General features: G+C 39.5%; 2 protein-coding genes across 5 annotated transcripts; one reads left to right on the forward strand and one right to left on the reverse strand.

The window, feature by feature from the left end:
- Window positions 1-47: 47 nt before the first annotated feature.
- On the reverse strand, window positions 48-4,944 carry rpl27a (ribosomal protein L27a). The gene is made up of 5 exons (XM_015338246.2): window positions 4,902-4,944; window positions 4,010-4,073; window positions 3,822-3,897; window positions 2,532-2,706; window positions 48-219 (listed from the first exon to the last, which is right to left on the reverse strand). Exons 1-5 carry the CDS (start codon window positions 4,902-4,904, stop codon window positions 91-93), a joined length of 447 nt encoding a protein of 148 aa, XP_015193732.1. The 5' UTR covers window positions 4,905-4,944; the 3' UTR covers window positions 48-90.
- trim66 (tripartite motif containing 66) lies at window positions 3,954-27,788 on the forward strand. Of its 4 annotated transcripts, none has more exons than XM_015338243.2 (18): window positions 3,954-4,307; window positions 8,385-8,510; window positions 10,642-10,792; window positions 12,325-12,454; window positions 12,654-12,770; window positions 13,894-14,008; window positions 14,313-14,459; window positions 16,020-16,137; window positions 16,891-17,795; window positions 19,425-19,682; window positions 21,697-21,841; window positions 22,473-22,533; window positions 23,219-23,408; window positions 23,827-24,185; window positions 24,985-25,117; window positions 25,577-25,651; window positions 25,885-26,037; window positions 26,749-27,788. In XM_015338243.2, exons 2-18 carry the CDS (start codon window positions 8,502-8,504, stop codon window positions 26,986-26,988), a joined length of 3,306 nt encoding a protein of 1,101 aa, XP_015193729.2. In that variant the 5' UTR covers window positions 3,954-4,307; window positions 8,385-8,501; the 3' UTR covers window positions 26,989-27,788. The 4 variants fall into 4 exon arrangements, with proteins under 4 accessions (XP_015193729.2, XP_015193728.2, XP_069037859.1 ...); XM_015338242.2 differs by lacking the exon at window positions 3,954-4,307 and adding an exon at window positions 6,938-7,183; XM_069181758.1 differs by lacking the exon at window positions 3,954-4,307 and adding an exon at window positions 6,938-7,183 and having other exon boundaries at window positions 16,891-17,624.
- Window positions 27,789-27,873: the final 85 nt, after the last annotated feature.

Consider the following 27,873-nt stretch of genomic DNA (forward strand, 5'->3'; position numbering starts at 1 on the left):
CCCTTGTGCTTAGCTCTAAATTAAAAAAAAGAAAGGACACAGACAACTTTTACAGAACATTTTATTCTTGCAAAAGATGGTAAAAAGCACTTATGCCATCAGTACACAAGCTCCACCTGCTCCCTTGATTTTTTCTTCAGCCTTTCTGCTAAAGAACTTGGCCTTCACAATGACAGGTTGCTTAGGGAGTTTGCCTTTGCCCAACACTTTGAAGTAGCCCTGACAAAAAAATAAATAAACCGCCATTAAAAAAAAAAAATACAATAACGCGGTCAACTTTTAGTTTCTCTCTATAAAGATTTTACTTTGGAGCTGTTTATTGGAGAAAACCGGAAATCACACACAGTTTTTGAAATTACGTTTCAGCAATACTTGTTTGCATTTGTAAAAAGCGTCAGTAACTGCCAGAACATATGATCATATATTTATCAAATTTGGCCAGTGATCATTTCATGCAGAAAATGGTTTACATCACTTGTGACAGTAGCTATAAACACGTTTTTGGCTAACTCGATCAGCAAATGAGTATATGATACAATGTGTATCACTGAATTAAGTATGTATTGTTCCTTTAAAACACTTGAAAATCCTTTGATACCGTTATATTAGACAGCAGACCTAACACTAAACAATTCCACCATTATGTCAATACAAATCTAGTAAATCTGTAAAATAGGTAATGACATTTAAATCACAATTTCTTAACACCTGAAACAATCATTTTTACCACATATGAAGGCAATTTAAGCAAATGACTTGCACATGTTCTGTAGCTCTCAAGAACCACAGGTAGCCACTCTTAAACGAACCAATTCACACACTTAAATCGATAAAACCCCACGTTCCAAACCATTATTTGTTGATAATTTAATGGTGACTTAAGACCTGCTGAACTGTGGCTCTCCAGGGGCTAGGGTGGCCACCTCAGGGTATACAGAAAAGTCAACTTCTGCATCCGATATTAAATGAGACCAGTAATCATTTTCCAAGACCAGTAGTTAACTATAACAACTGCAGGACTAAATCCTAGCCTTGGTACTTGAAGCAATTAGTACCTATTACCACTAGCCGACAAGTTACACCCCACCCAATACTTCAGGTAAATGTACTTCCTTTGAGGTGCACTTGAAAATGCCACTATGCCATTAACAGGTCTGATGCAGGAGTTTGAAAGAATAGACCCAACGAATCACAGACAATGTATTGGATGGATATGGATAATAGTTGTATTTTGGATTTTTAACAGCAGCAACAGTCGGTGCAAGCAAAGCAAGAAATAAAGTGTTCATCACAGTGAAGATACGAACAGCTCAGTCTAATATGTCCATTGTCACAGAGGGACAATCACTGGTCTTTGTTTAAAGTCTGAAAGTATTGCAAAAGTCCTGCACTAATATCTTTTTTCTGAAAGTACTTGGTTAGTAGTGAAATGTATTAAATATACCTGCTGCAGGGCTGGTTAAAATAGCACCAGCACATGATTTATTCCTGGGGTCTGGGAAAGCAGTTGTAAAACTTATACATTTACATCTTTGGTTCTGCACAGTCCTGACACCATTGATTGAAAATATTTTGTTCAGTGCAGTTCTGCCTTTTACAGGTGATTCTTGTGCACTCAATTTTAACAATTTTTAGCACAATCATTAAGAAGCCCAATTCAAATTTTAAAGCATGGTCTAAAAAAAAAGATATATAATCAGTGGCTTTATCAGTGGAGTGACAAGTAAAATGATAAAAAGCTATATTCAACCACAAAACATGGAGCTGAAGTACTCATGCATTTTACATCTTGTTAAACACAGAATGACAAAAGGCTATGCTGCATGAACCTTAAACAGCTAAAAGGGAGGCCTATTATTAAATTTGTTTTACAGTAAGCTTATAAGAGCTTCATAATAGATTTTTGCCATTAAGGGAAGTATTTATCCCACAAAAGAAAAGGCATGTTTTTATAATAATAGCAAGAAAGCGATCCATAATTGTTAATAAATCGTGGGTGCAAATTTTACTCAGTGATTACTGTATCATGATAGTAAATGGCAAATTTTAAATATTAGTATCCTGAAAATGTGATGGTACAGTAAAAAAAAAACGTCTCAAGAGGGGGTGTAACATGAATGCACATAAAACAAAAAGTTTGCCTACATTAAAATAACTGCAGGGACTCAAGTTATATATCCCAGCTTTTGGATTTTACTTAATACTGCTGTGCAGCAACCAGGATTACAGTTTATTACTTCTGTGCTAACAGCATCCACACAGATGATTACAATTCCACATATCCAAGACCAGTTACAGTTGTAAATAAAATGTCTTTACAACTCCTTTCAAGCTCTTGCAGTCTAGCTCAGGCAAAAGTCAACATTGTCAGTGTGGACTGTTTAACTACACCGTAGAAGTAATTCACAAATCCCTATCTAAAGAGTTCGAGTAACTAGACTGCTAAATTGTCCATTATTTTGATACAAACTGAAAAAAAATCAGCCTATTATTAAAAACTGATGTTAAACTTGAACAGAAAATGTACTCACAGCGCGGACAACATCTATGATGGGCGCAGGACCTTCTGGCTTCTTGGCATAGTTGAGTCTGGTCTGCTCACTGACCAATGTCCAGAGCTTGTCCAAGTTGATAGTTGGACAGAACATGGTGTTTCTTTTCAGATGGTAATGTCTCATACCCACCTTACCAAAGTAGCCTGGGTGGCTGAAATGAAAGAAGAATTTCTTGAAGTTTATGCAGTAGAGTGCAGTATTACAGGAAGCTGTAAGGAATGACAGCCACCGTGACTAGGGCAGTGATCACTCATTGATGTGCAATGCTCTTAAGAGGCAGCCAGCTAGTTTTCCCACAGAGCCAACTAGATCAATGTTGCACGTGTGCAAATCAGGACTAATGCTGAATTTCACTTGAACCTTTAAGGCTATACTTTGTTTTAGTGCAAAAAAGGAACTGCTAATGCTGTACAAGTTCTTCCTTTGATAGAAAAACAACTCCAAAGGTTTTTTTATATAATATTCATAGACCAGCAGAAATTACAAGTCCCAACATGTTTTTCAGCATATCTGTTGAATGTATACATGCTAAAAGTTAAATAGGATTGTCTTCTCGGACACATGCAATTATTCAGTTTTATACATTTTGAGAGATTGAGAGATATACCCCCACAAAAAAATATTTAGCTACAATGAAGAGTTCAATGTATAAAACCGTTGAGCCTAAAAAATATTCAGATAAAGGGTGTACAGAATGTACACCTTGGAGGTGGTCAAGGTTCAGTTTAGTGGAACACACTTCACATCTAGCGAACAGGGAAAACTGGCCAGCGTCCATCTCATTGCCATTAATGTCTTTTGACATGGCTTAGCAGTCTGAAACTCAGGTTACTTGTCATGTTCTACCAAAAGGACTCGTCTGTCCTGACAAAAGGATAATATAATTCTTTAGCTGAGTAGGCAACAGCACGAACTATTCCAAGTTAAAGTATTTCTCAACTGATGAAAAACTTCAGATGACCCACATACTATGTACCATAACTATAGCACATGAAGCAGAAGCTACAGGAAAACATCTCAACAGTTAACCTGCAAATAATATTTGCTTACAAATTCATTGTGTCTCATTTATTCTAGTACATGTATATAGTATAAATGTATTCTAGTACATGTATAGAATACATCTAGTGTATTCTAATATAACAGCTAACTGTGCACACTGTTAGACAATGAGCTGTAATTCCATAGGCCATGATTAATACTGATTTTAGACTACCTCAACTCATTTCAGGAGTTTATGAACAAGTTTCAGTGGCGTTTACTTACTATTTGTCGAAGTTGATTCTGTGGTGATGCATACCACCAGCATTACCACGACCTCCAGGATGCTTTCTGTGCTTGCCTGTCCCAGACAAGAACACACCACGATCAGCAACACAGAGGCCAATCAATCCGGACATCTCCCTATGTACGACCCGGCAAGCCCAGGGCAGCCCTTCAGACAGTTCACTCACCGATACGGCCGTGGCCGTGGCTGACGTGCCCTCGGAGCTTTCTGGTCTTCCTAGTTCTGGTCGGCTGCAGATGGAAGTTAACATGTTTTCAATCGGGGAAGAAACTAGCACCTTTTACTAACGCTGTGACTACCCGAAGGAGAGAACGCATCACATCCTGAACCTGATCACCAGTATAAGAACATAACAGCGGCTTCCGAGCTTGATGAGCGATTCAACGGCATGATGCATCAACCGCACACGGCCGGACTAGTGAACGACACCGCACTAGGAGCCGCAGAGCGACCTCGTATGCAATGTAAGAGTCCAGATTTTTTACATCAATAACAGCCCATCTTACACCAGGGGGCCTTTTACCAGGCCCCGCAGAAACCGCCGGTATGCGAATCTAGCAAGTAGGACGGAAACTGTAAAAACCTTCCCGGCGCACAGCTACTGCAAGACGGGCCGACAGTCTCGGAGCCCATCAGAGCCTCCTGCTCGATACTGCCCGAGCCCTTCAGAAGACACCCCGACAACTACCTAGACACACACGGCTCAAAACAAGACACTCCGTCCGCTTCTGCAGCACACATCCAATAGCCTGACGGAGATCGAAAACATTCCAGTAATAATCGTCAGTTTAATTCAAACACTCAACTGAGCCGCATCCGCTAAATACCACCTTCCATAGAAGGCCCCAAGACATTTTGGGACACGACTATAGCCAAAGGAGAAGTCATCTTATGTTTGATGGCAAGATATTTTTCCCCCAATTCGGTTTAAGCAATGCCAATAAACCTCTTTTATGTAACATATCTTAGTCAGTCTAACATCATTTGAACCTAAAAGACGGGATGGTTTGTGATTTAATTCAACACTTCCAGCGGACCAAGGCGTACATGTAACCTACCATCTTGGAGGGTGACGCAAAGAGGAGAGAGAATTGCAACTCTCGCGACTATATGCGAGATTTTGTGGCTCAAAACTGTCGGGCGTCGCAAGTTACAGCGACACCTGCTGGAGCGGAGAGCAAAGTGAATGAGGGACGCAAAAGGCAGACTTGGGAGGCTTTGTGCAGTATGAAACAGTTCTGCCTTCGGCTAGGTGCATGACTATACTGTAACTGTTCGGTTTATTGAGCAAATATTTGCACATCATACTATTTTTGTTTAAATAAAAAAATGCGTTAGCTAAATGTTAATGTTAAATGTGGGGAGGTTTTGTATTTAATTTAATTATTATTTAATATAAAAATTCTCAGCACTATTTACACATTTCAGATAACTAATTATTGTGATTTAAATTATAAAAAGTAAAAGTTGTGAAGAGAGAACGTGAAAACGTATTTTTCAAATAAAAGTATAGACTTGGACAAGACATTTTTCAAAAGTTGATTTTCTTTCATTCAAAATTAGGTTTCAAGATTTTAAATTGCGTAACTTGCATATCAAGGGTCGGGAGATCAATAACACACCGTTTTACACCATGAAGTAATAATTCACCGAGAAATAAAAAAATGCGCTTGAAAATATTTCTGTAGAAAAGCGGTGAAGAATATTGCACAACCAGGATAATGGTTATGTAACTCAAAAAGTCGAGGGTTTGGTTGAGTTAATGTTACATCATTTTCTTAGCAGCTTAATTAGAACGCGCCTCATGGGGTCATTGGTTTATAACGAGTGTAGGTATGACCCAGAAAAAGGATAGACTACAGAAGAAAAAAGGAGTTTTGAGATGAAAATCTTATTTTACATAATATTATTCACACAGAAGACTAGTGCTAAACGGCGCTAAAGATGAGTTACATAGTACGTTGTCTTCAAGAATGAAGTTATGCTAAGAAAATCTGAACCATATTTTGCTGAGCTTTGACGCTCACATAGTTTTATGATACGATTTTCCTTACCAACATTGATTTGAAAACGGATTTTAATTGCGGGCTGTCCTTAGTGAAAGCTTATGCAAAGAACTACTATAATTCAAGCATTGTTGTATAACATCTTAGCTCCTCTGCAGTAATTGTTATTTTTAAGCATCATGAAAAAAAAAACACTCGTTAGGTTTGATCATATTGTCACATCTGCTGCCAGATTCATACAGTAGGTCTCAGAACTTGTCACATTCTCCTCGACACCCGCCTATGAAACATCGCTTCTACCTGCACTAACAGATGGGTGTATATCATTACAATATGGAGGTGTATTATTACAATACAATGTAACACTGTCCTCTCAGTTATATCTTAAACCAAAGCAGCATAAAAATTAAGGTAAACAGCAATGTAATCATGCACAGAATTTCAGGTGTTGTGATAGAGTGTTTTATGGTGCAGGCTTTTGCTGAAGCTATGCTGAAATACACAACATATTCCACGCCACAGGTCTGACTATGCAAATGTATCCAAAATAAGGTACCAAACCTGAAATGTCCACCACATGGTGCTGATGATCCAGGTAGTAAAATCTGAAATGAACTGAATTACAAAAATATCTACAGAAATCAAGCCAGTCCCATGCAAGGGCTATGTATTTGGTGTATCTGTATAATTTTCTTTTCAAGCTACAGTACAGTGTTCTGCAAAGTAGACTCAGTTTCGTAAAACATTAGTTTATCTCTAAACGTTTCCAGTTAAAGGTCACCCATACACAACGTGCCGTTGGTGGGCTGTTAGGTTAAAGCAGATACAGGTTAGACCTGAGAGGATTCTGATCAGATTTTACTTCAGAAAAGGGTGACAAGTTACATTTATCTCTTGGCCATTACAGAGAGAAAGTCTGAGGCTCCCTTGAATAACGGACAGTTGTACAGCACGTGCTAAGGAGTGGCACGATGAAAGTAAACCTGGCAAAGGCAGGAGATGACATCTGTACAGGGGCTACATCAGCTCGCAATTATTTATAGAGCAGCCAGAGTGGCTTCTGACTAATTTGCATTCTCACAGGAAACTGAAAGCTGAGTTTCTCAGCTGGCTGCTTCACAGCCCCAATCCCTCTTTAAACGTAAAGCATTTTACAGTGTCCTCTGCTGCAGTCATGTGTTTTCTATTGAAACCACAATCAAATAGAACGCGCCTAGAAGAAAATGATCTTTCTTTGCAGTGATAGCCAGAAGACAATTTTAGTTTCTCAAAAAATGAACTGAGTTTCAGATGGGGTGGTGCTTTTGAAGGTCTATGACTGGAGCTTGAGTGATGTGAGTAGACTGCTGTTTAAAATGGTTTATTTGTTTCTTGTGCTATCCTGGTTCCTGTGCATTGAATTTTGTATTGCCTAGATTCATTTTGGAGAAAGTAGAAGGATGTTCTGTAATGCTTTTCAATGACAACAGCTTATATTAATAAAATAATTAGTAATTTTGTGCACATTAACTGAAGCATTATAATAATGCTTTTGAAACTCTTAGAGAGCTGTTATTTGATGTTACAAGGGTGCCATTTCAAGGGAGCAAACTACATGCTACTTATTTATTACAGTGAAATCTCTGGAGTGGTGTCCCTAATGTATGCCACATACTGTACGAGTACGCCGTGCTACAGAAAGTGCCATTTCTTTAACAGTAACAGGCAACAATTTATTTTTAAAGTTACTCAGCAGAGGCCCTGGAATTAAGGTAAGTGAAGAAGCCAATCATAAAAAAATGTGGAACACTTATCTAGTTAGTTGTTGGGATGTAGACATTTTTTTCTTTGGTTTTGTTTGTACTTTGGAAAATGACATTGCTGTTGTTAATCTGCCTGCAGTATACGGAGGCAGATTAGCAATCATCATTTTTATTAGTCTAGTTATCATTTTTATTTAATCAGGATTAGGAGGCAGATTAACAAGTATCATTATCATTTCTATATCAAGCCTAATGTCAGACTGGAGCAGGTTTTGTGGCTTTAGTTCTGATTTCTCTTTTTCTTGTGCTTGAGAGCTTTTTATCTGGGCAGTATTTATGCACCTTTCCTCATTTTGAAACATTTGCATGTTTTTTAAAATCATGAATAACTGGATCACTGGATCTTAATATTAACAAAGCCCGCTCACTCCCTGACCCTGCTGACATTCTCCAGTGTGAGTGTATCTGAAGGGGCCTGTTCCTTTCTGCATGAGGCTCGTACAGTCTTGTGCACGCCTTCGTTGCTTCCGAACGTTTAAATATAGTTCATTTGGCCTTTGCTTCCATTTCTGGAAAGGCTTTAGGGGATCTATTGTCCTAGAAAAAAATTAATTATCTTTTGTTTCTAGCTCCAAATTAGAATGAAGGGGCTTCTTTTTAAACAGATAGATTTCATAGGTTATAGTAGACCCTAATATTTGCATCTGAAATTCTTAGTAAGGTCAAAGTCTGCTTAACTCCATAAAAGATAAAGCACTTATTTATTATTCTGATGATTCTGTCTCTGCTACAGGTCAACCCATATGTTTTGCCACTAGCTCTGCTGCATTTCCCATCCCACAGTAGGGGACACCCTGTAAGATATGAACTTTTCCAGATCTTGAAAGACTTTCTGGGCAAAAGTATCGACATGGACAAGGTAAGGATGTCTTCAAACATACTAGTTAATGTTCAGGTGTCCAATTTAATGTTTTATTTGAAAGAGGCTGTTTTATTTATAAATTGCTGTACTACCAGTAGTAGCTGTGTTCTTCCAGTATTCAAAAGTAGCACAGACTACAGGTACAGGAGAGTTGCATTCATCCAGTAAGTCTAACTCTCCTGTAAATTAAATTGTTTTTACATGTTTTCTTTTAAGACAGTATAGAGGCTTGAGAGGTGAGTGGCATCAGTGTGTGGACTGCAAAGAAACAAGCAGAGGTGATTACAAGCGGTATTTGGACAGTATAATGGAGTATGACAATTAGATTTGCAACTTACACAAAAATTCTTTGTTGTGTTCTGCCCTGAATAATTATGGGCAATAGTTTTCTTGGAAGTCATATTAATTCTGTATGTCAGTAAACTCTTCGTTGTAAAATTAATGTACTTAATATCAGCAGTACTTTTTCAAGACCTACAGATAATGTTTTGTTTCCTGATAGATATTTACAGTATTGACAGTGTAAAAATCACAAACCTCTTTTCAATTGTTATTTTTAATTGCTCAGTATTAGACAGTTCCACTGAGATAATACGACATCTAAATCAACAGGATCAGTTAGCAATTAGCATACAAACTTGCATTTATTACAAATGTGATCTAGCATGTCATAGGCTCCAAAGGTTGATTTAGACATGTTTTCACAGTCGTCTCACAAATTCAACAGATGCCGAGCCTTATTCTTCTACACAGAACTTTAACAATCTGATTGCATCTCTTAAGGTTCTAAGAGTGGCTTTGTGGCAGGAAGTAATTGCAGATTTTGCATCAGCAGATCTAGCTTTGTACACAAGCTGGTTTCTTGCTGCTTGATGTCCAGTGGCATCTCACAGCTTTATTATTTTATCTGCTATTATCAGACCAAAAGGTGTTTGCTTTTTAAATGAAATGCAGAAAATGGGGAAGTGAAGGTGCTAGTGAGATGTTGAGGTATATACAGTAAAGTGCTGAAGGTACTGTATATACACTAACAGTAAACACTAGGTGTATATCAGTACAGTTTAGACAAAAACAGGATTGCACCTACCACAGAACAGGTCATCTTTTTGTTAAACAAGCATATATCTTAGCAGCACTAAAATTAATAAGTGGTGGACAACGACCCTGGAGAAACGTTAAAGCACTTATACCCATTGCCGGGAACAGAAATTCAGATCTATATGTCCTTAACACATGCTGTGAAATACACCTGTTGTTGCAACTGTTGTTACATAAGAACTCACATTTTATTTCAATCAGGACTTACATTGCTTCTTCTATATATAGTCATAGTTATATTTTCACAACTCTGTTCCCCAAAAACAAGATCAGTGGGTTTGTAGGACTGTCTGAATTACTGCATGTCCTGTTACATGTTACCTAACACCTGTTACCTAACCATGTCCTGGTACCTAATCAGTGTTCCCTCTAATTTTTAATTGCCTGTGTGTGCAAATATTTCAAGTTGTGCAATTTTTTTTCCCTCAGTGACAAAAACTTGTGCGCACTAAATTGAGTGTATGTAAGATTGTAAACCTAAAATTATTTTTTGTTAATATAGTCATTCTCATAGAAGCATAGATCCAAAAGACCAGGACAGTGATTCAGCGAGCCCAGTCAGAGAGAGTGTGGAGCGAGCATGAGCTGTGTGTGTGCACACAACGGGCACCTTGTACCTAACATCTGCTTGAAAAGCTTGGACATGTGAAAAATTAATGCAGTTAACATACCCAGTTGTACACCCTAAAAGAGTACCATTGTTTTTACATGGGTTGCAAATTTAGACATTTGCTTTTTATCAAACATTTAGCCGATAGAGTGTAAAGCTCTGGGCTCCAGAATAGATGATTGTGGTTAAGATGAAACTGAATAAGGTGCTTTACCCAACCTGTAACCTCAGGATAAAAGAGTCAGACAAGTGAGTGAATAACATAAATTCTAGAGAACAGGAGGGAGTTATTTCTTGTTGTGTTATGTGTGCAGATGTGTGCAGGTGAACACCTTAAAATCTTCAATATTCCAGAAGGAAGCAAGATCATTTTCACCGGCCAGTGTATTTGTTCACAATTTTTTCAACTATTTTCTGCAGCTCTGTACCGATTGTCAAGAACAGAGAGAAGCTCAGGGCCTCTGCACTTTCTGCAATAAGTGGTTATGTTTTCGGTGTACTGATATACACCAGCACAGAAATACCACTTCACTCTTCATATCCGAAGCAGAGAAGATGCCTTCTCATGCTGGTAAGTTTCTTTCATATGCTTAGCATCCACAAAGAGCTGAACGTTTTAATATTACACTGCTGCTCTGCTGTACTTGTTCTGAAAAAATGTTGCTCTCCTTTTGATTCATGTAACATTCTGCCACACATTTATTTATTAAGGCAAATTATACTTGGAGACTTTTGACATGTCAAAATTAAGATCATGAAATATCATAAGGCTGTACAAAAGGACTGGCAGTCGTTATGTACAGTAATAATGTGCAATAAACGTTAAATAGAGAATATTACTGTAACTTCCCTGGTTTGATTGGGTTACCTTGATAACAATGACACATGTTGATGGAAATAGGTTAGTTTCTCCTATTATGTGGTAGTGATGATATCCAACAAGCTGCACAAAGACTCATCGCTACATCTGAACCTCTGGTGAATAAGCACAAACCAAACTAGCCTGCACACTTTGATTTAAGTATCTACACCCTTTCCCGTCTACAGGTTCCTGCTTTGAGTGCATTTGAGGTACTGCAGGAATTTGCCACAGTGGTATCACTTTACAGTCTTATCGTTTTAAGAACAGAAGTGAAAACAGAAACCAAGTCAACAGGATGTGGCCAATGAATAATCTGCAGGCTAGATGCCTGGCACTTCAGCAGTGGAGATTGTGGTCTGTTTCATACACACAGTAAAGACCACTCCTGGATTCAGAACGTTTTACAGTAATCTTTTCTAGCACGATTCGTCTGCACATGAATACCCCTTTCCTCCACTAGTCAGCTAAAACTGACAATTGGCAAATTTATCTTTAAATAACTCATTTTCCTAGCTGTATATATTATGTAAATATCTTTTTTCTGAGGTTTCAGTTTCCAAAGTACCATGACCCCTACCTCTTTGTGTATTCTACTAATTTTATATTTGTAACGGATATCACCTGTCCCTTATCAGAGATCTGCCTGTTCCTGGTTAGGGTTGTGGCAATAAAATACCTTAAATTACAAAAACTGTTTTCTAAAGTCCTCTAAAAAGTAATTGTAAGAAAACCTTCTGCAAGTGGTGTAGAGTTCTGACAACCAGTTTTATAATAATAGATCAGAATTTTCTTGTTGTTGAGCCTTGCTTATTATAACAGCTAATTATCCACAGGATAATTACAATAATATACTTACTAGAAATACACAAATGACAACGTTAAACTCAGTAAAACGATAAATACATACAAACTGTCTCGTTTAGATTCTATTAAGTTGAACATAGACAAAGACTACAATAAAATGCAGCTCAGGTATACTGTATTTTTATGTGGACTTAAAATATGTTGTCATGTAAATGTTTCAGGATATAATTGCAGGGTATAACAAGATATAATAATCTTAATGAGGGCACAGTGAAGATTTACTGTACTTATATTCTTAATAAATGGATTTTTCATTTACTGTGCAATGTTTCAGGTGTATGTATTGCCCTTTTCCATGTAGAAAACAAGTCCGTGGGTTCTCTCTCTCTCTATTTTAATTGTGTATTAAGTCAGTTTTAAATATTCATTTCTTTAAGGTCCTAATTTCCAATCCAAAGGATTCCTGTTCTGCCACTTTCATAATCAGGAGCTGCTGGATTTGTTTTGTGAAACATGTGACATGCTCACCTGCAAAAGCTGCCATTTCTCAGCACACAAAGATCACAGGTAAATGATCTGGTGCTGCAGGGATTTGTCTGACTGGGTTGATGGAGTCACGAGATAATTCCCAGGTTTAGCAGCCACAGTAGATAAGTTGTTACATGGTCGCCTGTTTGTTGTTGATCTCTCATTTTGTAATTCTATTTTTGTTATGACGTGCAAAAAATATATTTGGTGCAGCTTCCCTCCTTATTTCTTTCTTTAGGTTAATCCTTGTTGGCAAAGCACTTCATAATCAGCAGTGGCTCTTTGAGAGCTTGATGGCACAACTGGATGACAAGCGATCTGTTGTAGAGAACTCTGCAAAGCAAATAGAAGCCAGGTAAAGAAGTGTGATTTGTGTGTTGCACCTCCTATGTGTAAAAATGGACTTGAAGACTTAATTACTTGTTCTGTTCATGGAAAAAAATATTTTATTTTATTGGAATTACAAGGGAAAGGCATATGGACTGAAAAGGAAATCTTCTCATTTATTTTTTTTAAACGGTGAGAAACCAAAGTTTTTTTAAAACATAAGCACTAGTTGCAGACATGTTTCACTGTTTTACATGCCACTGCCTAGTCTGCAATATGTTCTGATGAAGCAGAAACGTTGTAGTTCACAAAATGTAAACTACTCATCTGCCTGAGTACACACATTTACACAAGGAAAGGGTAAAATATCCAGGATCAGGAGCTAGCTTACTTATGCAATTCATAAAACCTGAAAAGAATAAGGCTGCTTTCAATGGGAATCTGGCTTTTTCGATGAGGATACCTTCTATGGATTCTATAAATTGCTGGTTTGAATCCCAGCTGTCCAGAAATAATGGATTCAAACAGTATAAAAGCAGCACTCCTAGGCTGTTTCCACCCACACATGCTCTCATTGAGTCCTACAGTCCTGACACAGTCTGAGCCGTGACGAGCACGCAGCTAGCTGAGTGAACACAGGAGTGGTCAGGGGTTCTCTCACGACAGAGAGCTTTTGCTTCTTGTGTGTCTTCATTGCCAGTGAAAGTTCCACCTCTCCCTTTAACTGATTTACATTTTGCTGTGGTGTGAAATGATGTAAGGCTCTGATGATGCACATGGCTGCATTCCAAATGTGGAGAAATACAAAGGAAATAATTTTGTTCTTCTATTTTTAAAAAAGGGAAATTAAACAGAGCTGTTAGTGTAAACATTTTACATTTCCATTATAATTAATTGGGCACATTTTGAAACCAGAGTAAGTTTTAAAAATGTAAATAATAGTATACTCATTTCTAAAACATTGACTAAACTGAATTGAAACTTTAAATTTCTTTAAAGTCTGTGTTCAGAAGAGATTAGATGAAAGTGACATTGTTACACGAAAATGAAAAGAAATTATTAAAATCTAATTTTTATTCCTTCATTTTAAGCAACTGTGTTTTGGTTAAATATTGTAACAATCGTATTGTCATTACCTCTGTGTTGCACAGGATACATGGCATAAAGATTGCACAAAAGAAGACAGAGAACCAGATTAAAATGGCAAAGATGATTATGATTAATGAACTGAACAAACGAGCCAGCCATTTAATAGAACAACTTGAGGTAATTATGCCACGAAAAAATCTAAAAGCATTAATTTGCGTAGAGGTTCATAAGCTACACAATCCTAAATTTGAATATTCTGTATCACAAATGAACTAGTCAGCCCTTCACGACAGCACTAAACAATACCTTCTCAAGTTCTGAACCTTCCGAACCCTGAACATGTTCATGAAGAGTTTAGTTCAATTTCAAAACATATTTTTTGTATGATTTCATGAAGCACAGTTTAACCTCACCTGCTTTTCGCTGACCAGTTGACCTAAATGTTCACATGAATGTCATTTTTCTGTTCCTGTGTTGACAGAAGATCACAAATGATTTACAGCAGAAAACTGTCAGCCAGCTGAATGGAGTGATAGATTTGTGTAGCCAGCTCAGCCATGTGCAGAACTTTGTGAACTGGGCGACGGTGAACCAGAGAAGGAGTCCTCTGCTCTTCAGCAAAGAACTGGTGGGTAATAATACTGACAGTAATTAATATCTGCTTGCATTTAGATAGAGCCTTTCACCCCAGAGTGCTTTGCTTATATGAGGGACCCACTTTATCCACCACTGAAGGGCAGTCCCACTACACAGCGGATGAGGTGGAGAAGGGAGACATTTCTTTACTAGTTCAGTTAAGGGGGGGGAATTTAGGGAGAACAAAAAGAGTAAAAACCAATGTGGAATTTGGCCAGGAGGCTGGGATTGACTGCCTACGCTTATGAACAATGCCATGAGATCTTTAATGACCAAGCAGTCAGGTCCTCAGTTTAATGCAGGGGTAGGGAATTCTAGTTCTTGAGGGCCTTAGGTCCTCTGGTCTTCCTTCCAGTCCTCATCTTCAGACATAACAGAACTACCCATTTGACTAAAAAGTCAAATCTGTGCTGGTTTAGATCTTAATCGTTTGCTGATACCTGCATAAAATTAAAAACTCCAGCCCTCAAGTAGCGGAGTTCACCATCGCTGTTTCTTAATACTTTCATATCACGATCCCTGGTTTAACATCTGATCTGTATGATAGCGCCTTCTACAACACCATGTCCCCTATCACTATTGTATCAATACTGGGTATTGGTTTACAAAACGTGGTCTGGAAGGAGAGCTCCACCTAACACCCTTGCATTAGCAACCTTGTTTTACTTCGAGGTCTCCCATCGTAATCCTGACCAGCCCCCAGCCTCACTTTGTTTCTGAGTTCTGACAAGGGAGATGGGAGCCTCCTGTGTCGTCCTGCCCTCTCTAACAGTACTGTATTCTGCTGGATAAATATTTGATGTCTCATAAAAGGAACAAAGGATAAAAAAAAACCACTCTCCATTCCTCCTCTTGGATGATTATGGATGATTGGGTTTTTTTTGGACAATTTGAACTTTAGTTTATACAGTGCTCTAATGAATAGCCTTCAACATGTACAGTATGAAGAGCCAAGCCAGGCTGCCAGATTTTTTGCTGTGTTTGTACCTATTCAGTTTTCTGCTTGGTATTTTGTGTCATCTGTATATTATCTATAATTCAAGGATGCCTGCATTAATATGGAAGAGCCCCATATCAAACAAATGCACTGTGTAATCTTACAATCTTATAATTGACCAAACAGGCAAGATGGGCAGAATGATCTCCTCTCATTTGTAACCATTCTTATATTCTAATAAAATCAGAGGAAAGAAATGTGGTATAAATAATGATATTACCAATGAATGAGTGATGATTCAATTATAGAAAAGACTCAATAAAAAGCTTATTTTATTCTTCTTGTTAAACTGTGGAATTCTGCATTTCTATTAGATTCATAACTTAGAGGTACCTTATAACACTATTCTATTTATTATTAAAAACATTAAAGTACTAATTTCTGTGTGCCAACAGTATGTACTGTTCAAGTATGAAGGTATGTCCTATAGCTAGTTTAGGTCATTGGCAACACAGCTACTGTACCTGAGCCACTTTTCAAGGCCAAGTGATGAAATGGAGTGTCCTTGGGAAATCTGTATCACTGTCACTGTTGGAATGACCCACTTGTTTTCAGATTACATTTCAGATGCAACGCCTGCTTGAATCTCAGCTTCCCCCTGACATTGGCCCACCTGTTAAGATTAAATTCAACTGGGACGCCAGTTTCTGGACCAAGCAGATCTCCACTTTAGGTACAGTAGATGTCAATTGCATTGCTCACTAATCTTGTTAAGGTTGCTCAGAGTCTGAACAATAAATATACATTAATTATCCACATTATTATTGGATTTCTAAACACCAGATGTTTGGAAATAAATTGCTGAAAGTGAAGTGAACTGGCTGTCACCTCCATCCCTTAGTGCTGCTTGGCTTAAAGGACATTATTAGCTTTGACATATGACAGTTTCTGACTGCTGGTAAATTCTGTTTCAATCTGCTGTACGTACTTGACATTGGGGTTCTGTGCAAATCAAAGGCATCTCATCTCAAACTTTAATTGAGTTGAGCTTTCATGACAGGAGCTTCATTTTTCCAGACAGGGTAGCAGTGCTGCTTCTGCGTCTTTTGACCAAAATCAAGTGTAGTGTAGGGTCACCTCAAATAAGCATTCATCCAGTATATCAAATAGTAGGGTGATGCAGTGGGTAGCATGGCTGTCTCTCGGCACTGGGGTCCTGGGTTCAATTCCAAACCTTCTTCGCAGGGGTTTCCTCCTGCAGTCCAAAAACATACTGGTAGGCTAATTGGTTTCTGGGAAAACTGGTCCTTGAGGTTAACATCGGAGTGCCTGCCCTGTGTTGGGCTGGTATCCCGTTGCAGGCTGGGATAGGCTCTGGCTCCCCTACAAACCTGACTTGGAAGAAGTGGTCAGAAAATGGATGGATATCAAGTAATAATGCGGGATCCTATAGTTTTCTTTCTTGGCGTTTCGTGTGTTTTTTCAGGCGAGCTGACGACAGAGGGAGGAAGCAGCCCTCACACCGAAGGTGGCGCCTCTCCAAGCGTTCTGAAGCCTCAGCCAATCACGTGCCCAGCCATGCCAGCCTCCCTGTGCCACCAGCCCCAAGACCAAAGCTGTGGCTTCCCCACCTGCCTTCAGTCCCGCGTGTGCTGTCCGCACTGCCTGAATTTTTCCCAGGCACCCAAGCAGCATGCCGACCTACAGAGCGAGCTCCTCGCAGGACAGAGCAGGGGGCCTTCTGCCACGCAGCAGTTCGGCGCCTTGGGACGAGGCAGAAAGCTCCGCCCGATCCGACCCTACCCTGATAAATCCTGGCGCCACGGTCACCAGGGCGCTGTTGGTCTGGAAACGCAGGCCTCGAGATGGCTTCTTGACAAGAAGCAGCTGGAGCTCAGCCCCTATCCCCTTAGCCTCACCCTGCCAAACCAAACTACTCCATCCCTGCAGCTGCCAATGCCGGGCCAATGGGTGCCCAAAAGCCCTCTGGCTTCAGCACCTCAGATGATCCACCTGCCTTCGCAGTCCCTGATGCAGCACAGGTACTTCCAGCAGTCTTTGTTGCCCAGCTCAGGCAGACCGCTGCAGGGGCGGGCAGTGGAGAATGGCTTGCGGATCTTGGCGCCCTGTCGATTAGAACCACTGCAACCACAGGAGGCCGAGCTGGACCTGCCGCTGCAGGGAGCTGAGCAAGCCAGAGCCGGGCCGACCAGTGACACGGTGAGGCAACAGCAGCGGCGGCAGATCTGTCTGCAGCAGCTCAGCACCTCACCAACAGCGGCTCATGGTCAGGACCACCCTGCACTGTGTCAGGCATCAGAATTAGAGCTGAAGCAGCAGACTGGGACGAGTAGCAGGATGAGTCAGTCACACGTGGTTGACCAAACCATTGTAAGTTTTACATACTGGGCTGTCTTTCACATGTATTTAGAATGACCACAATTTTCATACCTTGCGCTTACTGCTTGCTTCAAAGCTCCACATATTTAGGTACAATAACACAGTGCAGCAATGGAAAGGTGCTTTGCAAAACTGATTTTTGTAGAAGCTTCAGTGGTCAATCCCAGCTTCGTTTGAGGACAAAAGTTTTATGGACAGTATTTTAATCTCCTTTTTATATGCATGTACAACTTACTTTAGCTTATGGTACCACACAATGGCTATGATGTCACAGAGCTTGCTTGGCAGTTAAATAAAAAACACTTTTCCAAAGAAATAATAGCCAGGTATAATTTCCATACACACCTTTATTGACACGAGTTGCAGCCTCCAGACAGGAAATTATCTTTTCAGTTGCTGACGATAGCAATGAATGTGATACCACTTGTGTCTTAAGCCATGGTGTCACACTGGACGGATTAAATTAAGTCAATTTCTTTTAGAAGTCTTTGTAAACTAAAATCTAAATAACTTGTATATAAACAGAGTGCATAAAGCCAACAGCTGGTGTCAGCTTTCATCAACAGGTAAATTATGATGTAACAAAACAAACAAACCCCCCCTCCCACACCAAGACAGTAATCTTCCACAATGCTCTAGGAACTGAGGATACAAAGCAGCATACAGAACAATGCGATATTTTCAACAGATGAAAAGAGAGAATGTTTCCAGGTAAATGTGAATTCAAGTTAGGTGTTCATTACTGTTTACCTTTACTTAGTAACAGTGAGTTAAATGAGTGGGAAGCACTGGGGTGAAGCCATATATTTACTTATCCTCACATTAATGAGTTGCCCTGGGAATAGTTGAGCTCATGGTTAGATTTCATTTCTCAGAGCACATCCCTGCCTGTTACCTCGAATCACCGCATTTCTCATCCATCATCTGAGAAGTGGATACCTTTTCAGGGCTTTCCACTTTTAGTCTTATTCACGTTTCAACCACAGAAACCGCCACTGGACTCCTTAGGGAGGTATTATAGGTAAGGATTTTTAATTGCACAGTAATTAAAGGAAAACCGTGCATGTCAGCTGGGCCGCGTCTCCTCGCTGCTCCGTGCACAGATGTGGAAAGAGGCAAGCAGCGAATAAACATGCATCGCTTTTTATTTGTGAACAATTTATTGCTGGTAGTGCAGAACTGAGCTGCAGTGCTGGGGCGACCACTGCTACCTTTCTTAACAAATTTGTACATTGGACAAGCCGGCACCCCCAAAAAATGGGATTATCTGCTGTATTTAAAGTGATACAGCTTGTTCAAAGAAGCCTTAAGGGCCTTGCTTTAACATTTACATAATTGTTCTAATAAGTAAGGGTTTAATTTTAAATTTGCTAATTCATGCAAATCATTGGAAGAAGGTACATCAGTGTGAATTTCAAATGCTCTTTACCTATAGAATAGTGCCAGCATCTGATCTGCCTGTTTCTGTGTTATTTCAGTGTGTTTTTTAGTCTGCATTATTAAGATGATTTAAATCTAAATGTCTTTTGTAAGCTCTATCTGATCTCTTCTGACCCACTTTAATTCTGCATCTTTAATTTGCCTGCAGAGTGGGAAGTTAACTGTCTGATTCTCTCGCAGGGCTCTGCACCGCTCCGTGCCATTTCCATTGCTCCTGCCTTGCTGAAGATGTCTGAGCCGACCAACGGACTCCTGAGCAGCACACGCCGAACGCCCGACCCGAAAAGAGGGAAGAGGACACATCCCAGAGACTCTCCGTCAGAACCTGTGATGCCTTCCTCCAGGTCTGCAGCACACCTTCTCTCTGAACACCAGCCCCTAGGGGCTGCACATAGCTTAGCAACAAGACACAGGAACCATGGGAGCAAGGACTGCAAGGTAAGATTCAAGGCAACTGCTTCACAGCAGCAAAACAATCATGGCCACTGTTCCTCAAGTGGAAATGAGCTAGTGACCAGTGCAAGTCATGCTACAAGCACAGGTACAGACAGACGTTGAACAGAACAGCATTTGTATGTTTTTAGGATACTGTTCCACCCAAACTTAAAGACATTCCTAAAACAAATCAGTCAAGCATTTTATAATGAATAATCATTAAATTTCTAAAAATATGACTAAGGGCACAGCAGTGGTAGGTTGTTGTTCCAGGCAGCTGACAAAAGTTTCAGTGCCTGCCTTGCTTTATGTGTTTGCAATGGATTCAATGGAGGTAAGCCAGAAAAGAAATGCAATGAGTTAGGTACATTAATACAGCCTTTGTGCATGGCTGTGGTTTGCAGTGCATTGTTGTGCAAGTGATTCTCTTAGTTCTTGTTCTTGCAGTGTTGTCAAAGAAATGCCTTTACCCGTGCATAATTATGAGTTGACAAATGGAACAGCTATTGTTTCTTAGATATTTTGACTTTGTGTGGGTGTGTAGGCGGAGTAACACCTTTGTATTCTGAACAGCTCTGTAGCTAGTAACACCGCGTAGCTAATCTACTGTACTGTACTGAACTCTCTTGTATTACAACAATGTACAGTCCAAATAAAAGGTTGTTTTTATAACCCATTATAGTTTACATGTAGACAAACACTGACTCTGGTTTCTCAGGTAACAGATGTTTCCAGCTTCGTATGTTTTGGTTACAGCATGACGCAGTGGCTTTTATCTGGAATAATTACATCCATCTTGTTAGCAGTGTAAAAAGCACAACAAAATAAATGTTGTAGAGTGCTTATTTCCTGACTCTTTTACTCTGATTGATATATTCTAGTAACTTAACTATGCTCCTTATGGTGTCGTTTTATTTATTTATTTATTTATTTATTTATTTATTTATTAGATTAGACTTGTTTTAAAGGATTTATCAACAGGATATATATCAAATGCTTGGAGTGCTCTTCATTGCATTTGGCTTCAGAACATTTGTGTAAAATCTGTCCTATTTCATAGTAAGCCAAAGGAATTACCTTACCGAGGTCCTGACTCTCTGTGGTCATTAAAAATCCCAGGGCATTTCTCGAAAAGAGTAGGGGTGTAACCCCGGCGTCCTGGCCAAATTTCCCATTGGCCCTTACCAATCATGGCCTCCTAATAATCCCCATATATTAATTGGCTATATTACTCTGCTCTCCTCCCCACGGAGAGCTGATGTGTGGTGAGTGTTCTGGCGCACTATGGCTGCCGTTGCATCATCCAGGTGGGGCTGCACACTGGTGGTGGTGGAGGGGAGTCCCCATTACCTGTCAAGCGCTTTGAGTGGAGTGTCCAGAAAAGCGCTATATAAGTGTAAGCAATTATTATTATTATTATTAATTTTACATTTTCCTTGATGTCCCAAGGAATTATAATTGCAATTAACTAAATTAAATTTATTTCTAATATAGTTTATTAAAGGTATTTTACTGGTACCACACAACAAAGTTCTGTATGCATATATTAAACAGAAATGTAAGTTTTACTTTAAAAAGATCTTCAAGTGGGAAAGGAATGGGTAAATTTTATTTTGCAATAATTTCACCGGGGTGAATGCATTACGGTAGTGTGCCTTTGCCTTGATTGACAAGGTTACCTGTGGTTTTAACATGTTCATTGTGTCATCCGAAAATAGTCACATTGCCCTGTGTAGTAAAGAACAGTGAAGACATATTAAAGCCTTCAGAAAAAAATGTCAAATGTCAAATGGAACACAAAATAAATGTGTTTGAAAATATCACATAATAGTTCACAATGCTGAAGTCCCAGGAATGGACCACCACTGTGTTTGTAGTAACTGGCTGTTCGGTTATACGTTTGATTTAAAATGGACCCACGAGTGTATTCACTGCGCGTTTTCTTCTTGCTTCAGGACACGCGGTGTTATGATTCTTACCAAGGTTATTGTATTTTCAACGTTGTTTTCGCTGGCAGGGAGGCCTTATCCGACCCGGCGGAGGTGATGGAGTCGCAGACAGGAGCTCTCCTGCACAGCCCATGAATCTGTCCTTCAGCAGGGCAGCTATGAGCCCCCCCATCGTGCTCCTCACTCCTCTGACTGTCCTCAAGACAGAGCCAGGTGAGGCAGCGTCGCGCCCCGATTGAGTGTGTGGGCCATCATCAATAGTGCTTTCACTTTCACCGCCTGCCTCTGTGTCACTCCTGCTTTGGTTAATTTTCTCTTTAGTAACCTTAAAAAGATGCTGCCATTTATCATTACCTGTCCTGTGCATTTCATGTAAATACGTACGATATCAGACTTTATTTATGAGGCAGCACAAAATACTGGACCTGTTATTTGCGAGCTGTGGTCTCAAGCCATCAGCAGACAATGCTGTTATATCTTTATGTCCAGTATTGTATCCTAAGTGCTTTAGTTAATCCAGAGCGTCCCAGTTAGGGGGAGTCTCATACTCTCAGTTTCATTATCACTATAGAAACCCAGATAAGCTCCAGCGCTATCATCCACTTACATTCATGCAAAACGTTTAATATTTTTGAACTGTTGCGTTCGGGAGTGTGGAAATTTATGCATTATTAAGGTGACCTTGTCTGAAGGGGATAATGATACTGCAGCTATATGAGAAAGTAAAGTAAGAAAAAAACTTGCTTTGGAAAAAATGGCAATGAGTAAAATGGAGATAAAAAAGGGCTGTGTTATTGTTTACCCAGGTGTCGATTGCTTTTCACCCTTTCTTCTTCTTCACTAGGTCACAGCACTTACGAAGGAGATGATGCTAAAGGTGAACACTCTTCACAGAATACTGTCAGGTATAGTATACTGTGTGTGTGAGCCTTAATTGAAGGACAGGCACTTCTTTCATGTGAAAAACATATTGATTTGTGTCAGAGTTATACATACAGAAATGAGCAGTATACAGGGTGCTGAATTTAACTAATCTTCTGCCATTCCTTCTAAGTTTTGTAACTAAAAAGGGAAATTAGTAAACCTAGTGATAACTGCATGCAGGAAAAAAAAGGGTGTGAAATTCCTGTTTGCAAAAAATTATATCTGCAAAAATGCATGCATTGCACCAATGTTTGTGTATGGACACAACATTTATGAACTAAAAGGATAACAAAAAAAACATCCAGCTTCTTGTGCATGTAATGACAACCCAAAGCCAATTCTAGAAGCACAGACTACAAGATGGGATTGCTAGATCGTGACATGACTGCTCTCACCCTGGATGAGATGGATACATTCTTATTCATCTCAGGGCCAAGAAAAATAACATTCTTTAGCCCTCTGTGCAGCAGAACGTAACACGTGATATCCCTGTCTGCATCTGTTCTGCGAAAACCGTTGTGTGAAAACTGGGCAGTCAAACCCAGTGTGGTAAATCACAGTGACGTTTACTGCAATGTACAAAAGTGACCTAACCTGACGTGGCACAACGTGATCATAGCATATGGCCTGCATTTAAACCACTTTGTTCCTTTGTTCACTTTTCAGGGTTCCCAGTGAAATCTCAAACTTCCCAGTAAAACCTATGGTTCCATTTGTACGCCTGGAGCGCCTGAAGATCTGCCCTATTTCTGGCCAGCTTCCAGCACTCAAGCTACCCTCAGAGAGCAGGGAGAACGATGCCCCCCCTCCTGCAGGCACAGACCTGGACACGGAAACAGGAGCTAGATCTGAGCAAGTAGGGACCGTACTGAAGCTTACCAACATATTCTAGCTACAAAAAGGCAAAAAACACAGATTCTTACATAAACCTTGTATCCTTTTGGAGATTCAAAGCCCAGTGTTGTATTGCTGACATGGAGACATTGTGTTCACCAATAAATAGCATTTGCATTAATTGTACTAGATAGATTTGTTTCTTTTTCCTCCACAAAACTGTTATTGTAAATATAAACAATACAATGCACAAACAAAAAGGAATAATATTTTGAATTTTACACCTTATACTTGTTTGACTCAGATCTACCAAATAAATATTATTGAGGTGGTCAACTAAAACGTGCTAAGCCATAAGAAGCATTATTCTAAAACATTACAAGAGCAGGTTAAGCTTTTCTTAAAACTAATCTCTGCATGCAACTCTGATCTGTTTGCAGGACAAAGGCAGCTGTGGGACAGAGTATACCGGAGAGGACTGTCTGTCACTCCCAGCAGTGGACGGTGTTGTTGAGCCATCATCGGGCGATGACTCGGACTCTCCCAGCCCTTCGGGGAACTTGCAGTGTCCAGAGGTGGGGAGGCCAGCCGAGCCCCCTCAGATGGAGCCAGACCTGGGAACCGAGGAGCTGGGAGAGGCCTGTGGGGAGAATGAGGCAGAACCCTCCGCTGAGAACACTATGGAGAACGAGGACTTCTGTGCAGTCTGCTTGAACGGAGGCGATTTGCTGTGTTGCGATCGATGTCCCAAAGTCTTCCATCTCTCCTGTCACATCCCCCCACTCCTCAGCTTTCCTGTGTAAGGATGGAGCTAGGGCTTAATTCTCACTATTTTACATTCAGTGTATTTGTTGTCATGATCTGGAAAGCAGGCTAAGTCAGATGACTGTGTAAATTATTTACAAGCAATAAATTTGTTCTATTTTGTTGACTTTAAAGGCCTAATACACAGGGAATCAGCTGTATTTCATGAGAAATTGACTGGGATATTATGCAGCTTAAAAGAACACATTATGGTAAAGAAATAATTAAATTGGCTAGTTTCTGGGAATAACATGCTTGTGGAGAAGACATAAAAATTGCAATGACATAAATCCCCTCAATGATTTTAGTGACCTTTTTTACTTGTATTTTATTGTTTTTTATAAACATACAATCAAAAATAAAGTTGTCAGTCATCCACAACACCAAGCACCACAAATACAAATTAGCACAAAGTCTGGTACCCATCACCCCCCTCCACTCTGACAGAGGGTGCAGCGCGGGGGATCTGAAAATCATAGTTTGCTTTCCCAGATGGAGAAGAATTTTCATCAAAGCATACCAAAACGTTTCTGCTTACGTTTCATTTCACTGAGCTTTCAAATAGACCAGTGTGCACATTGCTAAAGTTTAGCATTTTGGAAATGTAAAACTGAAGATAATTTTTTCATCTCTCTTGTGCTGATGTCGTTTTCGATTTAGTTGAGTAAATTCTACAGGTGGCATGGCATTGCAGCTTTTAAAAATGCAGAAACAGTAATCCAGCTGATTTCTCCTGCTTCAACGCTCTGCAGAGCTCCTGTGTTGATAGCGAACCCCTTCGTTTTGTTTTGCAGGGGTGACTGGGTTTGCACACTGTGCCGTAATCTCATTGATCCAGAGATGGAGTACGACTGTGAAAACACACGTCTGACTGCAGAACACAAGGGAACAACACCTCAGTACGGACTGTCCGTCTTAGACCAGCGGGTAAGCCAGAATGCATACTAGAGCTATACAATTACTCTCTGCGTAACCGTTATTTATTGGGTAGCAGCAAATGTCTGATTGCAGAGTTCTTTAGGGAATAAAGAAGGACAGTAAAGTATGTCAGTTGTGTACAGTACATACTGTACTGTCTAAGAGTCACAAAGCAGCAAAAGATGTTTTAAAGAACAAATACCCATTATTTCCTCAGTAATGCAGTAGAGAATAGCGTTTTCTAAACACAGGGAGGCAGATGACACAGATGCAACACTTCTTTTTTCCTATTCTGACGTACAGTATAAGTTTGTAACTGTGACACAAACACTGAATCTGAATCCAATAATTGATAACATTCTACCGCTGGGATGTATATTGATGTTAGTATGATGATGATTTCATACACTTTCGCATTTTCTTTACTTTTCATGAAAACGATAAATTGTTTCACCTTCTCTTCCACAGAAATGTGAGAAACTGACGCTGTTTATTTACTGCAGTGTCCTCAGTGCCCCATTCCATGAGCCTGTGAGTCCACTGGTAAGAGCCACAGCTGACTAAACAGAATAAGGAGTGCTGAGACATACTGTAAATAGTGCAACATTTGTAAGAAGCCAGTTGCGAGTTATTACACTAATTGTTATGTTGTTCTTAGCGTGTGCTGTTGTTTTATTTTTGTCTGTTCAGTGTAATAAGATAATAAACAAATCAGCTGAAGAATAGCAGCTGTAAAGAGGAAAAGAGTTTTTCATTTTTGCTTTTGTTTAATACAGGCACGTCATTACTACCAAATAATCAAGAAACCAATGGACCTCTCTGTCATAAGAAGTAAACTGAATAAGAGGAGCCCTCTTCACTACTACACACCTGAGGAGTTTGTTTCAGATGTCTTTCTTATGTTTAGGAACTGTGCAAAGTTCAATTACGTAAGTAAAGTTACTTATTTTTTTTGACACAATAGTCCTGAAAAAGACACATGCTTGAACATTCCTTTTGAGACTCGTAATCTACAAATAGTCCTTTTGTATGTTTACATGTCAGGACAGAGTCAGAACCTTATGTAAAAAAGCTGAAAAACTGGACTTGGTATATGTTTTGTTGCATTGCACCTTCAAGCTCTCATCTTGGCTAGTTTCAGACAAGAAGAAAATTCAAGCATGGATGTGTTAAATCAGAAGCAAATGGAATTTAAAGAAAAAGAAGTGAAAAGCATAGACAAGCACAATATTGACAAGAATGAAAACCATGGTAAAGTGTCAATTTAAAAAAAAACTGCTGTAAAAAATCCAAATGTGCTTAAATCAGTGTAGGATGTATTATATAGTATATCCAGATCTTTGGTCATTGAGAGGTTGTTTTAGAGGAGCTCTGCTTATGTTAGGCTGATCAACTCTGTAAGACAGAGTGGAATAGTTGAGCGATACAGACATTTGGTGAAGGGTCTTTCATACTACAGGCATATTGTTACGAATTCTGCAGTGGCATAGCATGTTCCTACGTCTTTTCTCCCAGCAAGCTTAAACGCTACACAGAACCCTATCACAGAGGTAATTCGATATTCCTGAAGGTAAGGCGTCCTGTGAGAAGTGAATTTCAAACAGCAGACAGCTTCAGCGAGTGTGACTTGTGGTTTGCAGCCAGATTCGGAGGTGGCCCAGGCAGGAAGAAACCTTGAGGCGCTGTTCAACGCCAAGCTGAAGGAGGAATTTCCGGATAACGTCTTTCCAGAAGTGACGGACGATTCGGACACAGAGGAGTTTGATGGCACATATAAAGTGGGTGACAACGGCTTCCCCTGGCCCGCAGAGGGGAAGGAACACTTTCACAGGAAAAGGAAACGAAGGCACTCTCTCAGCTGGAGGAAACACCACTTTTAGCGTCCTTATTTTTGAAGAAGCCGTCCAACATGCAAAGCTCTAGAATCTCTCATTTTTTAAAAAAAAGGTCTTTCAGTTATATTGCAGGCAGAAATCAGATATATTTTTTTTCAAAAATGTGAGATTGATTCCATCCAGGATAGGGGACAGAGGGACATGGTCTTTATTTTATCTTGCATTGTCTCTTCTTTTTTCAGCTTCCAAAGGTGAGCAGTTGTAACCATCACACCTGATTGAATTAGTATTGTTGGGAGGTTGGGCTTTAACATGGACCTTTTACTAAACAGATTTAAATGGCCATTTAAAAAAAAATAGAATACTTAATTTTCTTTAAAGGCATCCAAATTCTACCGGCCGGTAATGCTCACTAGTTTATAATCAAGGAATTTTCTGACATTCCTGATAAATTTCTTTTTATCATGCTTGTCCATTATTAATATTGGCAGCTGAGGACAGTATGTAACTTTTAGTTTGTGAATAAGGACTAACAAAGACTGTACCGGATTTTAAGGTCAAGAACAAACAACTCTTATTGATCTAATGCATTGAACTAATTTTTTTAACATTCTTTTCTACTCTTACAAGATAAAGATATTTTCTAGGTAGTTATTTTCTACTCTGTATGTTTTCCAAGGACCTCCTATTAATGCCTTTGAGTGAATTGTAGAGAATCTTGTCAGATTTGCTGTCATTTCCGATTTGTCAACAAGAGGGAGACCTTACTGCAGGAGTTCTGAGGGGTTACAGAGGTTGTAAGGTTCGCATTGCATCAAGACTAATAAAGAGACCATCAAAAAGCATTCTCACTTTGTTGAGTGTCAAATAAAAGTGATTTAAATTGCCCTTTCGATGAAAACAAAAAAGTTAAACATTTTCTACATTCCA

Source organism: Lepisosteus oculatus, chromosome 21 (genome assembly GCF_040954835.1).
Source record: "Lepisosteus oculatus isolate fLepOcu1 chromosome 21, fLepOcu1.hap2, whole genome shotgun sequence".
In the NCBI taxonomy this organism is placed as follows: domain Eukaryota; kingdom Metazoa; phylum Chordata; class Actinopteri; order Semionotiformes; family Lepisosteidae; genus Lepisosteus; species Lepisosteus oculatus.

Excerpts from the sequence above, each read along its gene's own strand:
- rpl27a (XM_015338246.2), bottom strand. Across the intron at positions 3,898-4,009 it reads CCACGGCCACGGCCGTATCG|GCAAGCACAGAAAGCATCCT; the intron begins GTGAGTGAACTG and ends TGTCTGGGACAG. Across the intron at positions 220-2,531 it reads TCATAGATGTTGTCCGCGCT|GGCTACTTCAAAGTGTTGGG; the intron begins GTGAGTACATTT and ends TTTTTTTGTCAG.
- trim66 (XM_015338243.2), top strand. Across the intron at positions 16,138-16,890 it reads CAAGCAGATCTCCACTTTAG|GCGAGCTGACGACAGAGGGA; the intron begins GTACAGTAGATG and ends GTGTTTTTTCAG. Across the intron at positions 21,842-22,472 it reads TGTCCTCAAGACAGAGCCAG|GTCACAGCACTTACGAAGGA; the intron begins GTGAGGCAGCGT and ends CTTCTTCACTAG.